This window comes from Daucus carota, chromosome 1, assembly GCF_001625215.2.
Source record: "Daucus carota subsp. sativus chromosome 1, DH1 v3.0, whole genome shotgun sequence".
NCBI lineage: Eukaryota > Viridiplantae > Streptophyta > Magnoliopsida > Apiales > Apiaceae > Daucus > Daucus carota.
Genome location: NC_030381.2, coordinates 27,258,804 through 27,272,883, shown reverse-complemented (window position 1 = coordinate 27,272,883; position 14,080 = coordinate 27,258,804). Strand labels below are relative to the sequence as shown.

The 14,080-nt window shown below is 34.9% G+C and overlaps 1 protein-coding gene across 2 annotated transcripts; it reads right to left on the bottom strand.

The window, feature by feature from the left end:
- Nucleotides 1–498: 498 nt before the first annotated feature.
- Nucleotides 499–13,790, bottom strand: LOC108204446 (uncharacterized). Of its 2 annotated transcripts, none has more exons than XM_064094498.1 (21): nt 13,396–13,790; nt 12,172–12,304; nt 7,417–7,553; nt 7,261–7,306; nt 6,706–6,918; nt 6,097–6,600; nt 5,874–6,008; nt 5,562–5,777; nt 5,393–5,482; nt 5,057–5,304; nt 4,897–4,985; nt 4,205–4,245; nt 3,232–3,265; nt 3,015–3,137; nt 2,629–2,846; nt 2,432–2,527; nt 2,206–2,318; nt 1,860–1,995; nt 1,683–1,787; nt 1,206–1,574; nt 499–792 (listed from the first exon to the last, which is right to left on the bottom strand). In XM_064094498.1, exons 1-20 carry the CDS (start codon nt 13,668–13,670, stop codon nt 1,374–1,376), a joined length of 3,153 nt encoding a protein of 1,050 aa, XP_063950568.1. In that variant the 5' UTR covers nt 13,671–13,790; the 3' UTR covers nt 499–792; nt 1,206–1,373. The 2 variants fall into 2 exon arrangements, with proteins under 2 accessions (XP_063950568.1, XP_017229371.1); XM_017373882.2 differs by having other exon boundaries at nt 1,210–1,574.
- Between the last annotated feature and the right edge of the window lie 290 nt (nt 13,791–14,080).

The window sequence follows — 14,080 nt, the reverse complement described above, 5'->3', positions numbered from 1 at the left end:
ATATATACTATCTCGTACTCGCTTTAGATAACTACCGCAACATATTCCTCAAATAATACATACGATATATCAATGTATTAAAACTAAGTAGAAACGTGTAAACTTCTTGTTTTAATTATAATCGCCTTGTTTCTTGTTCCAACAATATTCATTCGTTTGCAAGCCTTTATTTAAAATCACAGAAAAATTTATGGGCTTGTAGGAAAAGGGTTCGGATACTAAATATCATTCCCTGTGAACTGTGAAGTAGATAGACATTATTATCGATCCATGGCGAGTTCAAGGATTTTCAGAATTTACACATGTTTCAGTACTTGTCATACTTTTTCTTTTCACAGGGAAGTTCCTGTATTGCATTTACAACAATGCAATTTGGAAACTGGTGGTGAAGATACAACTATGCACATCCTAATTTGTGGGAGTATTATGCAATTTGCAAAATAAAGGCTTTTACAGAATATTTATATCTATAATAAGGCAAACTCATCACAGCAACAATCAGAGAAATAGTCCAATCTATTAAAAACTAAAACAATACCACTTCCACCATATCTATTCAAATATCTTGCAGAAAACACCACCATATCCGAAAATTACATAATATCCCACGCCTTAGTGTATATATTGTGTAATAAAATATACAGACTGCCTGCACAACTCTATCAAATGAGCAGTACCAAAGGTACTCATGTAAAATCAAAATTATAAAAATAAATAAAAATTAGAATTAAAAAATGGAATTCCACATTTGGGGTATATAAAAATGACAAGCTGCAATACGCAGACCAAAACCTGCACAAAAGTAGATGATAAATATTAGAAACCAAATTCAAGCTATAAGAAATATGATATATAAAAAATATAAGCATGGGATAAGGTAATTAGTAATTATACAAGGAAAAGCAAGTGAAGACGGACTATCAGAGAAAATGTCTGAAATATACTATATACTTCATTCTTAAGGTTAGATTTTCATCATATTTGGTGCAGAACTACAATATGATTAACATGACCTAGTTAGCTTTAACAGAATTGAACTAGATCACAGCGCTGCTCATTTAGATTAAGATGGAAACTTCCGCAGCCCAATACCCACGAGGCAAATGAGGCGCACAGTCAACAGGTAACATTAAGAACCCTAAGTTGTGTTATATGTAGGCATTTTGTTTACATGAATAATTAGGTGCCAATTAATCTGTACACACCTACCTGGGTGAGAATAATCTTCATTCCGGAAACCACTCCCACCTTGCATACCAACAGAAATACTTGATAACAAACTCAATTTTTATAGAGAAAAAAGGAGAGCTCCTAGCGAAAGAAATCATGCACAATGGCAATGACTTGGTCAAGCTGCTGGACTTAATTAGGTGTCAACTCTTCGGCACAATTGCAGCAAGGGCGTTAGCATGTGTTGGTGATAGATTTTCCAAAAGAGCTTGCATCTGGTTACCATATAGGGATAGCAGATGTGAGAAACCCCTGCCAATTTGAGCTTTGACTTCCGGAGTTTCAATAGGTGAGACAGCAACTTGAGCAAAGAGATTAACTAATTCTGGAACTAGAGACAGCATCTGAATTGCATTTCCAACGAATAAGTACCAAAAACAACAGAAGAGTTGCAGTTACTAACCCAAAAGGGGAAAAAGATGCAGAGAGATTAAAAGGCAAATAATTCAAACCTGAGAATTAGATGTCAAGACAAGATTACAGACACAGCTGTATACAACCATCGATTCTTCATGATCCTCTTTAAGAGGAAGAACTTTTAAGAAGACAGGAAGGACCTACAGAAAGGACAGGAGAATTAATAAAGTTGATCCTACACTTGATCAAATTATAACTGGTAGCATGTGAACCTGATTCAGAGGGACAACATCCGGGCGAACCATAATCATTCTTGCCACTGCTCCAGCAGCATTGTCCCTTACTGCATCATCCGGCTCAGATTCCCCAAACAATGGGTAAAGGCAACGTAATACATCGGCATAGTATCTGACAAGTTGGGGTGAATGAAGCAGTATGAGCAAAAAAGAAAAAGAACTATGCCATTTACAAAGAAAATATACGACTAATAAAAGAAAGCTCCACAAGTCAATAAAGAAGACTGCGACTTTTTTTAAAAGAAAGATTGAGCAAGAAACTAAGAAATAAGAAAAAATGAAGAAAAACAAAAAACAAAAGTTTATCCAATTTGAGATATACTTCAAAGCTGAATCCCCGCCATTTTTGCACAATTCTCCAGCACAAAATGCAGCATTCCGCCTATTAGTCGCTTCTGATGAGGCTAATTCTTTTAGTACCAAGGGCATTAGAGCCTGAAATATGATGCAATATCTGAGTCATTTATAGATGCATACAGTACATACTACAAAAGCCAGAATTTATTTGACTTGTCATTAAATAAAGTTCCACATTTTCATGTTATTACATCAACATAGCCACTGATTGGAGCACCCATATCCTGAGCAACTTCTGCAAGACATGCAACCACCATCGTTCGATCTTGTGATGGGCGTGAAGCTTTCTGTAGTTTGAAACATGAAACAAGTGAGATCTTAAAGCTAAAAATTAACTTGCATAAAAACTGAGTATGATCTGATGACAGAAGGCCAAGGTGCCACCCACCGCGAATCTCATTAAAGGATCAAACAAAGTTGAGAATATAGGTGCAAAATTAGAACCCATCGCCTTTGCAAATGCAGGAAGGAGATCAGAAACTGCATCCATAAGGACTTCATCATGCGCAGTGTCATCGTCATCAATTTCACTATCAGATTCTACTTGTTGACAAACTGCATCCTCTCGAAGCAAGAGCAGAGTAGCATCAACAATCCTAGGCATGTCTATAATTAAAAAAAAAAAAAAAAAAAAAAAAAAAAAAAAAGAGGATTAGGGGGAGGTACTAACTTTATTGAACATTGGCATCTTTAAAAAGCAACAGCATCATATACTAAAAAAAACAATATTAGTATTAATTTGAAAATATAATAAGGCCTTTAAATTATACTTACAAGGTTCAACTGTAATGTATGGGAGTTCTTTCATAATGTCAGCTACGCTCATACAAGCTTGAGCAACAACCTCCTTATCATCATCTTCAGTCATTGTCTTGATATAAATGTTCATGACCGAGTCTAAGGAATAATTAAGGATAACAGCAAATGTTACTGATTCCTCCAACTTCTTAAAGCCATATGATATAAAAATACTACAGGGTCATGATCTTACCCAAAACTTCTTTCGCCTTTGCAGCTCCTTCCAGCTAAGAATGAGAAAAAGTTTGAATTGATATAATTAGTAGCGTATCTAGTTGGCAGAGCTACAAGCATTAAGCACTTAAACTATAATATGCATACATACAGGGAGCTTTAAAGTTAAGGTCCTCATAAAGCACTGTGATCATATTGTCAACAAAACATTTAGGCTTAATTTCACTAAAGAACCATATCATTCCAATGATTATTTGGAAACATTATGTGATCATCCTTCAAGAGGATGTGCTATATTCATTGTATCAAGGAAGCAAAATTTCTCAAATCAACATTACAGTTCATTAGACATTTCGTAAAGTTTTCAAGTACTGGCAACATGTTTCAGGTACATGTGGAAACTAATTATGTCAAGAATAGCTATAAAGGGTGTAATGGCCCGTCAACATGAATGTGAATGTTATTCTGCAACACAATCATGTATGGTCCTTTGCAGAACATTCTGTGGTACTTGCGGCAATACAGAAGCCAAGTAAAAACTGTGTCCTCATAGAACGAAACAGTATACTGCATAGGCAAGTATGTTTACTGCACTACATGACAATATCGAATCAGGCTGTCCCTTGCACCGAAGAAATTCACACAGCCAACACGATATCAATTTTTCTTATTTCTAAAAACAAACACTGAACAACCCCACTATACAGAGTAAAAAAGTTGGAGTGGAACTATTAACTGCGTAACCTTGGGCAACATATTAATCAGAGGTACAATCATGACATGTCTTGCGTACAGAAGTACCAAAACATGAAACAGTATGCAGCACTATGTTCTCTGTACCTTAATTTTAAACACTGTTAGATATGAAGATATTACCACTCAGTATATATCATTCCCTTAATACGTTTTCAAATACAAGGAAAATGCATATTTCATACTGCCACCAATTTATTTGAAAGGTAGCAGAGACACAAGGGTTGATGCAAACTCACATAATTCACTTGATAGACTTCTTGTGCAGCTGTCAGAATATCTGCCACCATATAAAAGTTCAGTATGAGTTTAAAAAGTATGAATGAAACATATTATAGCTAAAATTTGAAAACATAAAAGGAACACAGTAAAAACAAATAATATACTGATAAGTCTTCCTTTCTAAGAGAAGTAAGTTCTATCGATTGGCAACTATCAGACAAAGCTTAAATTCAAAATTTCCTTAATTAGTGTTTGTGAGAAACTGAGAATACAAGGAAGATCGATTGGCGAGCAAAGGGCTGGTAATTAGGCAGAACTTGCTAAGTTACATGGAACGTCCTGAATGTGGAAGTGCTTATTACTTCTACAGTTGTCCCTCAACATGTGGGCACCTAAACGAGCCTAACTGCCAATACATTGTCTAGCCTACTCATTTTTAATTATTGCAAATATAGACAACTCACATATAAACAACTATTATGCACAAGGACACCGGAAAAACATTTTTTTAAGAAAACCAGGCCACTTAGAATTATCAGAATAAATGGCACAATTTATATTTTTATAATATAGACACGGACCAGAAAATGGGGAACTAATGTGCTGCACATCTGAGTTATGCATACTTGCATGAGACAACTGAACTAATGCTTCATGAGTTTGATGAACAAGTCAATTACGTAAGCAATTAAATGTTATGGCTACTCACGTTTCAATGATGTGATGGCCTGAAGACGAACATCCTCGTGGAAATAAGTAGAGTGTCTAATCAGTATTTTCAGTGACTCCTCCAAATATCTTTAAATTGTCAAAGACTTCAATCATTAAAAAAAATTATCTACTTGACAGCAAAAGTTTAATAAGGATACGGCGCATAAGCACTCTTTGTATGCAAAGCAAACAATCCCAGGGCTTGCGTTGCAGCTGCCTTCTCGTCCAATACTCCGGTTCTTATACTAATATTACGAACCCTAGGCTCATCGTGAGCTTCATCATCAGAAGACACTCCACCAAATCCATGAATATTGTCATCCTCATCAGAATCGTCAACATCCACGGCAGAACCGTCATCAAGATTGCAGGAGGAAAAAGCCAGAGGTACAACGTGTGGGAGGTACTGTTCATTAATTCATGGTGCACAGCATACAATTAAACTAAACTATATAAGTTGCTTGCAAACTGATCAGCACAAATGACAAACGTACCTGAGTAAACCCATCATCCAGAATTTCTGCAACATTGCTTAAAAATCCATGAGTATATTCTCGAAGCTCACTGAACTCCAATCCATATCCCTAATTAAAATAATTATCTTAAATCAAATTTTCATAGACTGCCTATACAAATTTAGAGCAATATAGATGAAATTAATACATTGATTGCAGCTTCAATGAAAGGTGGTAGGATTGGCTCCATTCCCGTCCTCCCAACAGACATGGCAACAATTCCGACCAATTCAGTAGCCCTTGCTCGTGAACGCAGGTCTTCATCATTACTGAGTACCATAAAGTGTTTCATTAACTCTAAAACCTTTTCAGCGTATGGAATAAATGCTTTCTCTGCAGCAGATGCGACAGAACCAATTGCTGACTGAAATAACAGCAAAGAAGATTAGTTAAAAAGGATATACAAATAAAACACATTGCGTGTAATATAACAACTTCTGGGAGCATGTAAAACTTGTACCATGCAGGTTTCCTGCAAATTTCGAGGACTGCTTTGGAGGGCAGCGAGTAGTTTTCCCATCAATGGTTCAAGGAAAGGAAGAATTTCTTCCCCCATGTTCTCACAAAATGCCGCTAATGCATAATATGACTTCTCCTGAAAGATATCCACATAACTCATATTAAACAAGGAATTAAGAGTAAGTCAGACCTTATCTCTTATATGTTTCACAATGTGTATGTACCTTAACTTCATCCGATGTATCCTCCAAAGCACTTAAAAGGCAAGGAATAACATTCTCATAATGATCACAGATCTCAGGTTGCAGATATTCAGCAAATTGACCCATAGCAAAAGATGCAGCCCCCCTTACCATTTGTTCAGGATCTCCCAGAGCTCCCAAGACAATAAGGAGAACTGGTTCCAACTTACTTTTCATCAAGTCTGAACAACCCTCTGAAATAATTCCCAATGATGTAACTGATGCCTCGCGAAATTTTGGATTTACATTCTTACTACTTAAAGAAGCAAATTCAAAAACAGGAGGAAATACATGCTTCGGCAAGTTTAAAGCCATGGTATCGATAACCTCTGCGGCAGCTCGATCAGGTGCTAGATCATCATCTTCATCTCTATTTGTTGATTCTGCAAGCAACGGGCACATAACTTGGAGGATAGGAATGATCAGTTTGTGCTTTTTTAGAGAATTGAATTTGTACTTTGCAAGCCAGGAAATAATTTGAACAGCCTGGCATGAAAGAAAAAAGGACATTGGAATTCTTTTAGAATGTCAAGTATGGTTATCTAACTAGTATAAGGTAAAGAGAAAATTAACACAACATGATTTCTGCACCTGATGGCGCGTGCTTGATTCTAGATTTGCACTGGAGCAAACTTCAAGCGAGAATTGCACAATGGATCTAACTGATTCACCAAGAAGAGGCGCGGGAGATTCGATCAGCTCATCAAATATTTCAAAAGCAATTACAGCAACATCCTCATCACCAGAGGCCAGGCATTGTCTTGACACATTCAATATACTGGGTATGAACTCTCGAAACTTAATCTGCAAGTGTAGAGTGATGAACTTTTAGTATTCTACTTCCTATAATTGATGGGAGCACACAGCTATAGCTTACAGCAGCCAGCATGGAACAAGCTTTACGTGCACGTTCAGACACACTTATATACATAGGTCATAGGTACAACACCTAATAAGAAATAAGCTTCTTAAAGGTTTCAAAGATTACAAAAATCAGGTACAGAGAAGTTTCTTTCGGTCTTATTGCCAAAAAATTACCTAATCTGAAATTTAAGCACATACATGTAAGAACATTGCAGTATCCCAATAACAAACTTAATCTATTCAGATAACCAATTACAAGCAGAATAGCGCAATATTACTTACCACTTCGGCTTCATCATGAGTGAACTCAAGAAAAGACCCAACTGCCCTGCATCAAGTATAAAGTTGCAGCACAATAAAAAAAAAAAATTAAGTACACTACAACATTATCGTACCAAACTAATACAATAAGAAGTTAAAGGGTTACAGATGAACTACTTGAGCGCAGCAACTCTGACACGGGTACTAGTCTCATCCTGTAAGCTCTTGAGCAGCAGGGATTGCAGATCCGCAAAATGTGGCCGAAATGAATTACCGATTGTTTCAGTCAAGGAGCTGAAAAGTATCAAAGCGACCTACACCATAGGACCAATACATTCATGTGCAGATCAAAAAACACTATACCTGTACGTTTATGTACAGAGGAAGGCATAAAACCCACAAAATATACTTAAACATTAGCTAATAGCTTAGAGAATCATTCAATACGAAAGAGAGTGACTGGTAGTTTCCAGAGTCCATGATGAATCAAATTTTAATACTTAATGTTTATAACCGAAGTTCTAACAGAGATTCCTAATTACCATAAATGCGAAATTAATATTTAATAGACCCCTCCCCTCAAACTTTATAAGTCCTTCAGTTCGGATAAAATTATTTAGAACACAAACCATCACAGACATTTAAATGGTTATTGTAACCCCACCCCCCATTTAAATCTTTTCCTTCGAAAATCAATGAATATAAAATATGCAAAATCAAGTCAACAAATGGACTGCTAAGGGTTTAAGAGGAAGGCAAGGGTTTATGAAACTTGTGCTAGGGTTAAAAGCAAGTGGAAATCTAGACCTCTCTGGCTACATTGCATCTGCATCAAAATCTACTTGCAAGCCCAAATCAACTTTAGTTGATCTATTTGTGCAAAAAGAATTTATAGATTTGATATGGACTTCTATTTATTTTGAGAAGTAGCAAATAGGCGCTTTTGTTTTTGACTCCTGATCAGTTTATAATTTATCTTCACGAAAAAAATAATGTCATCACCATATATAACATATATTATTCCTTTGTCAGCGTTTTTTATTATTTTATACAACTTGCTAATTATACATTATCAATTAAATATCCATACAGATAAATATATTAACTTAAACAAATTAAGCTACTTCATACAGCCAACAAATTTTTTTAAATTAAGCCGAGCTGGGTGACGTGAAAAAATATAATCAGATGGTATTAATCATGTGGGTTGTAACGGGAGTAGCCATCACTATTAGATTAATGTTTGAGTTATGATGCTGAGTGATAACTTAAAAAGGTCCCCGGTAGGTTCATCTTACAGACAAGAACGATTACTACAACATTGTCAAATCCCGAATTAAACATAAATTCCAATATAATCTTCTAATAAATGGACCAAGATAAGAACTGCACACAAGAAAAGGAGCATGACCATATGTAGACCTGCTAAACATGTTCAACTGAACAAAACTTAAGGCCACTGAGATTATGAATCTGGTTGCCTAGTCAGTGATCAATAACATCTAAAGTTTATTACTCGAAAAGTACAATTCCTTCAGATGGATGTAATTTTTCGAGACACAGACCATCAAACATTTATATGATTATTGTAAGTGTAACCCCTCCGCCCTTTAAATTTTTTTCTTTCAAAATCTAAAATATGCAAAAATAAAGTAAGCTGGACAGCTAAGAGTTTAAGAGAAATCCAAGGGCTTAGGAGAACTGTGATAAGAGTTTAAAGTGAGATATAAACTTATGCCTGTTTGGTTAGATTGCATCGTCAAAATCAGTGCTATTACAGGGAAAAAGCTCAGCAAAGCCTCTTGTAGCTTAAGCATGAAGCGCAAAGTGAAGTGTTGGCTTTTGTATAGGAAGCACACCACACACACACACACACATATATATGTGGACTTGTTAATTACTATCTATAAACTCAAAAGAAAAAACTAGGCCCATGTTTCATAGTACTAAAAGTCTAAAACATATTAATTGGATAAGATTTATAGTTGTGCATCAACATCTTTTTCGCTTTTATATAATCAAAACCACTAAAATGCTTATTCTGTGGAATTTAAACTCCTCAGAATTCTTATACTAAACATCCTCATCCTCAGTGTCGATGAATTAGCTACCTTTAAATGATCCACTTTTGTGTGCATTAGCCACCCTTGATTGTGTGTATTGACGACTTGTAGCCACTGAGAAGTCTCTTGTTAGCGTTTTGTCGAGGATTTGTGAAGAATGATTGAAGCAATAAGCTCTGTTACCCGGACTCTTCGATTTTGGCCTTATACCCGTGTCGACCGGACATGACATGGGTGTGGGTACTGAGTCGGATCCTTTGTATTGAACCGGACACTTCATCTTTTAACAACTTAAGATCAGAATGACACAAAAGGCCTTGCAACAACTTGCTCGTCAAGAGTAAGGTCCAATTATGACCTTTCTATGTTATCTTTTGACTTCATTACACCGATATGACACAAATAGTCATGTGTATAAGCTTAATTAGTAGAAGACACTAGTTATATACTTTTTCAGATATAAAATGGATTAAGAACAAAAAAAATATTCAAGCTTGTATGCCAAGTCCACGCACCCATGTCTGATTTCGGACTCGCATCCAAGAATCCTAATTTTCAAAAAACCAAGGATCCAACACTTGGATCAACAACCGTGTCGGACAGCCATACCCGAGTCCGGGTAACTTAGGCAATAAGTGTATGTATGACTAAAATCTTGAATTATTGTACTGGATTTTAGAACAAGCCCAATAGAATAAAATATTGACCCACATTATAAAATTATATCCGAATCTAATAATCCCTCGGAAGCATGGGACACAAACACGGGGACACGCGAAGATGCACAACAAGCCTAGGTCCGAAAACCGGTCCAAAAAATAAGGTTGTCAACGGGCCCTCTATATTTGTGTAATATCTTAGATTTTGTGTTTATGCAAGTTGTATATCAGGTGGTAATTTCTTCGATTCTGAATTTATAGGGTTTGTATTGTGTGTATATATGACTATATGTATGTATATATCTTGTGTTTTGTATACAATTGTTGTGTGTTAGTTCAGATATTTATGTTAACACCACTGTCAGAACTTACTTTTAAGTTGTATCTATCTTACGAACTTATTTTTGAGTTGTATCTATCTTACTGACATGGAAGATTGCTAGATTTTTTTTTTGTGACCCTACTTTGATGTTATATTCTACTCCACTAAAAAATAAACATAGAAGAAAAAGTAAAAGAGAATAAAATAGATCACTTAGTTGAGCTTAAAAAAATTACTTATTATTTAAAATAAAGAAGTTGTTTATAAGTAATATAAGTTTTGATTTATATATTTGGATAATATAATTTATAAGTTTTTTTAATGGTTGGTTGGTAATTTAAAAAAGTATAGTGTTACTAGAAAAGAAGATAAAAAAGAAATATAAGTCGTAAAAAAAAGCTAGGTTTTTTAACTTCCTAATTCTCTCTTCAGAGCTTCTTAAAAGTGATCATGCTTCTTTACACAAAGAGGTGAAGAGAAGCAAAAGTCCACTTAAGATTTTTTACCACAATTAAAGTTCCTAAAGAAAACAGACCTCGGGTATGATTGGTGGCTCGCATTAATGCCTAGTTCAAACTAGAATACAATAATGGAATTGAGTTTGACACTACCCAGAATATTTTTACATATGATATATTATGTATAATATATAAATTTATATTATAAAATTACATAAATATGTCATGTATTTATATATTATTTAAAAAAATAAATCGACTTAAATTTTATTAAATTATCATTTATATTTTTTTAATTATATTATAATAAAAATATAATTTTATATCATAAAAATAATTAATTTTAATTAAATTACGGGTCAATTCTGGTCATTTTATGGTTGATCGGGTACTGAACAGGTCAGGTTCGGGTTGAAATTTTCAACCCGTTTCGGGTTCGGGTAGACCCAAAAACTAGATCGATTAAGACAACCCGACCCATTATCCGAAATTGTCATCCCTGATTCGATGTGCATTCAGCGCGCATAAGCGCGGCTTTTGTATTTGCTCTACGCTTCATAGAAGAAAAGCCTAATACATGTCATTCATTTACGCTTAACTTTTAATGACCATGATGAGAATGAACTCGTAAGTTGTAAGTTCGAGTCAACTTCATTTAATCCATTTGGGTAAGAGAAACTTAAGACTTGATTTACGGTTTTTAGTTTATATATATTGGAAAGTAGGAGATAGGCAATTATCTTTTGGACTCGTAACCAGTTTGAGATCTCTCGACCAAAAAAATTGTTATCGACGCCATATATAACTTGCATTATTCTTTTGTAACTTTTCTTTTTTTAAATCCAACAAGTTATGTATAATCAATTAAACTATCCATACAAATTATATATACTATGATTAAACATATTACGCCCACCTATAACTCGTATAGCCACTTAACAAACTATTTTTTAAATTTATGCCAGACAGGGTAGCGTGGGGTACTGTCTATTATTATAAGATCTTAAATGCTCTATGGATGATAGTTGTGCTGGAATTACAATCCTTGAAGATATAATCTAATGTTTATAGTTATGACAGTTTTAACAAAAGTTGTCATGTTATTAACGGTTAAGTAATGATACTGAGTGATCACTTGAAAAGGTCCAATGTAACTTTATCTAATAGATTAAAAATATCCATAAGATTTTAACAAGACAATCAATTCCAGAAATGAACCAATGTTGCAACATAATGTTCTATAAATGGACCTAGATAAGAACTGCAAACAATAAAAGGAGCATAAAATATTTTGTATAAACTCCGGAGAACTCCAAAACATGTTCAACTGAACAAATTCTTATGGTACATGAATCTGATTGTGAGTCTCAATACTTAGTTATGATATGTATTACCATTATAACCACAAGCTTATAAAAGTAAGTACTTACTTCTCTGTGATCTTCTTGCACACTTTGACTGCATTGGAATAAGAAAGGCAGCAAATCAGGCCACTCCCCAGTTGGTACAGCATACTTTGCAATTATACTGACTACATTTGCACTTGCTCGCCTCACTGGTGGACTGAAAAACAAATCAAAGAAATTCATAATCAATTCTCTAGAAAACTATAATACAAAGCCAGGACTGCATCAATAGTTTCCACTTGAAAGAAACCATGATATGCTGAGAAAAATACCCTCCATATATTAAAACATCAAGAAATAATTAATGGAGTTAGATGGGACAAGCTGGACAACTATAGTTGACAAGATCATGTCTGAAAAGAAACGTTTCCAAGATGTTTAGATTAATACTTTATGGTTATATATTTGGACCATGGAGTGGCAGCCTCCCTACTTCAAACAACATATTTAGACATATCCTATCTACCAGCAATCACATGTAGAAAAAATACAATAGATTCATATATAGACTTGTGCTTTACATTCCGAGTCATATAAACAGCCAACAAACAATGTCACTAATACAACAAACAAATTAACTCTATAGCTCTATCACATTTGCATTAATTTTTCTTTTCTTTTGCTAAACAGGAGTAAAGGCATATAATTATCATCGATGGTCTTGGCAATCATCATGCAACCTCACTCAAAATTAACTCCTCTATAGGCGAGTCTCGCCTCAATGTGTGAGTTCAGAAATTTGAAATTTCTTCTTGCCCAAAGTAATCACTAGTATTCACTACCACTGAAAAAAAAAACAGAACTCTACAATCCCATATCAGCTCAACCTATCAATTTAAACAACATTTATCATCAAACAAAGTCCCAATTACCAACTAAAAGAAAACATACGAAATGATCAGAAATTACAAGTAATCACGAAGACCTGACCAACTTACTAGGAACCAAAAACACCTTCGGAATCACGGAGTCTAAAAAACAATATTTGGCTTCAAAAAACCTCTATACTATGGAGTCCTTAAAAACTGATCCTAACTCTATAATTAGCTCAAGTATTGCAGAGTCCCTAAAAACCGATAATTAGTTTGAACATAATCCTAACTTTATAACCAGCACGAATAACACCAAGAACTAAAAACTGATAACCATAATTATCAATATACACAATGAAGAAAAATTAGTTCAAACAATAAGGAGCAACAAAAACCGATAAACAATAACCGCAACGAAGAAAAACTGTAAATTGACCTGTGTTCGAGCGTAATGCTATCAATGAGAGATTGTTTGACAAGCTGGCGGAGCTGCGGAGTGAGTTTAGCCCAGTGACCAGTGATCTTCTTCCGGAGGAGCACGGCGGACAGTTGTCGAACATTCGGAGTCTTAGCAGTGCGGAGATGATGAACAAGAGCAGGAACCACCTGTGGATCTTTGGAGAGACGCTTAATTTGATCTTCAGCTTGTCTACGAGCGTCGTTATCAGGCATTAGGAATTGGATTAGAAGGAGTTCGAGTGACTGCGCCATCTCTCTCGAATCTCTCTCTCTCGATTGAAGCGATAGACACAGTTTTGGTGTTTGTTTAGAGTGGAGCGAGGGAGAAACCCTATAAACTGGAACACACAACGGCGGCAGCGGCAGACGAGGGTTTTTGACAGTTATATAGGTCGGTAAGTATTAAAAACTAATTATTTAAAATTATATATCAATAATATTTTAATTGGAAAGCATATTATTTAACACATTTAAAAAAGAAGACATTAAGTATTAAAATTTATTTAGATTTATATAATTCTGTTAAAATAAAAGTGTTAAAAAAATTAATTAGTTTGTATTTCGTATTTGTAAATCATACAATAACATATAGCGTCGCCATGTCTAATTGAGTGAATGTAGTATATCAATTGTGTCACCCGACGTGAAAAGATTAGCATTGT